The sequence below is a fragment of the Nansenia antarctica genome, assembly GCF_963989245.1.
Source record: "Nansenia antarctica genome assembly, chromosome: 13".
Classification (NCBI taxonomy): Eukaryota; Metazoa; Chordata; class Actinopteri; order Argentiniformes; family Microstomatidae; genus Nansenia; species Nansenia antarctica.
In genome coordinates, this window is record NC_137683.1 from 32,514,690 (window position 1) to 32,517,189 (window position 2,500).

Genomic DNA, 2,500 nt, shown 5'->3' on the forward strand with positions numbered 1-2,500 from the left:
ATGTACGTTTATCTTGTAGATAGTAATAGTTATTTGTCTGTATTATCATGTAGATAGTACTAGTTCTTTTCTTATGTCTGTCTTACATGTAACGATGAATTGAAAATCAAGGACCCCAATTGAAATAAGCCAGTGGCTTTCTTGGGTTTTTATCCTCTTAGTTTGACCTTGTATGTAATATGTACTTTCATGTACCTACTTCTGCAAACATTCTAATAAAGTTTTCAATCAATTCAATCAAAAACACACACACACACACACGCGCACGCACACACACACACACACACACACACATGCACGCACCAAGCACGCACGCACCAAGCACGCACGCACGCACCAAGCACGCACGCACGCACGCACACATACATACACCTTCTAACATCAGTTACTGGCCTTGCAAAACATACCACCTACCACCTAAGGCCCCTTTCTTAACATTGACAGAGATAAACTGTGTGTGTGTGTGTGTGTGTGTGTGTGTGTGTGTGTGTGTGTGTGTGTGTTCCTGCAGGCGGAAAGGGGCAATGTTGAAACATTTTGAAGAATGAATGTTTCCTTGTAAAAAAGCACTTCACTACTCTGTCTTTAGGGGTTACACACACAGTACAAAAACAAAAAAACGGATTTAGTAGTCAAAAAATTAAATAGCCCCCTATACTTTCTTTTATTTATCTTTTGTTTCCTTTTATTATTACTACTCAATCTTTTCTGTTTGTAAAGCATCTTTGAGTGTCTAAAAAAGCGCTCTATAAGTCTAATGTATTATTATTATTATTATTATTTATTATTATTATTATTATTATTATTAATGCAACAACTAAGATGCGCGTACCTGTGGCATGGCTAACTGTTTCCTGTGTAGATGGGCGTACCTCTATGGCTAACTGTTTCCTGTGTAGATGCGCGTACCTCTATGGCTAACTGTTTCCTGTGTAGATGCTCTATGTGCAATATGACAACCCTAGGGTACATAAGGTTCAGAGATAGGAAATGTTAGGATATTTATAGCATAGCATACAGTACAGCACAGTGTTTTATTTGTATAGTATAGTATAGTGGATAGTGTATATAGCCTTTATTTATGTAAACCAGCTCTTTTCCCTTCTTGTTCTTAGTATTTTTTTCCTAGCACCAGGGGAGCCCCCCCTCCCAAATGTCGTTGTATGGTACCTGTACTGTATTAATGACAATAAAGACCATTCATTCATTCAGATGCGCGTACCTCTATGGCTAACTGTTTCCTGTGTAGATGCGCGTACCTCTATGGCTAACTGTTTCCTGTGTAGATGCGCGTACCTCTATGGCTAACTGTTTCCTGTGTAGATGCGCGTACCTCTATGGCTAACTGTTTCCTGTGTAGATGCGCGTACCTCTATGGCTAACTGTTTCCTGTGTAGATGCGCGTACCTCTATGGCTAACTGTTTCCTGTGTCGATGCGCGTACCTGTAGCATGGCTAACTGTTTCCTGTGTAGATGCGCGTACCTGTGGCATGGCTAACTGTTTCCTGTGTAGATGCACGTACCTCTATGGCTAACTGTTTCCTGTGTAGATGGGCGTACCTCTATGGCTAACTGTTTCCTGTGTAGATGCGCGTACCTGTGGTATGGCTAACTGCCAGTACGGCTGTGAGGTCATGAAGGGAGAGGTGCGATGCCAGTGTCCTTCGCCAGGGTTGCGGCTGGGGCCCGACAGACGCACCTGTGTGGGTGAGTAGTATTATGGTCTGGGGGAGGTAGAACACCAGGGGAGGCTGGGGGAGGTAGAACACCAGGGGAGGCTGGGGGAGGTAGAACACCAGGGGAGGCTGGGGGAGGTAGAACACCAGGGGAGGCTGGGGGAGGTAGAACACCAGGGGAGGCTGAGGGGGGGGGAGGGTAGAACACCAGGGGAGGCTGAGGGGGGGAGGTAGAACACCAGGGGAGGCTGAGGGGGGGGAGGTAGAACACCAGGGGCCCTATTATGCACTTCATAAGTCTTAAGCAATAAGACGAGGCGGTCGATCTAAACTTAAGACGTGGAGGCGTGGTCAAGGCCACTTTGCTATTATGCGTGCGGTAGTGGGCGCCTAAGACCCACTGTCGGTCGGCGCGCATGCGCAAACCGCGGAGGCGCGCTCGTGTTTCAAAACGTGCATGAAGTCTAGCGCCTAAGAACTTTTCAAACCACTTCTTAGCGCTAGGCGCAAAGTCAGATCGCATAATAGCAGGGGCGCCTAGCGCACTTCATTAACATATGAACACTCCCACAATGAGTAATATATGCACGGGAGTCTTACGTCTTATGTGTGGGCGCCTAGCGACACCTGCATAATAGCAGGAGCGCGTATGAAGCGCATAATAAGGGTGGCGGTAGGTCTTAACCTGGCGGTGCGTCTTAATTAAGACTTAAGACGGCAAGTTAAGAAGTGCATAATAGGGCCCCAGGTGTCTCAGGAGGGACAGTTACTGTGTAGCCACACAGACACAGACACACACACAGACACACACACAGACACACAC

General features: G+C 46.3%; 1 protein-coding gene across 1 annotated transcript in view; it reads left to right on the forward strand.

Annotated features, from left to right (window-relative positions):
• LOC308169556 (nephronectin-like) overlaps nt 1–2,500 on the forward strand; it is a gene marked incomplete at both ends in the record, with an annotated part of 29,069 nt that overhangs the window by 17,019 nt on the left and 9,550 nt on the right. The window contains one exon of the mRNA XM_080544238.1: nt 1,589–1,708. Coding sequence (XP_080400364.1) covers nt 1,589–1,708 — 120 coding nt within the window. The remainder of the gene's footprint in view (nt 1–1,588; nt 1,709–2,500) is intronic.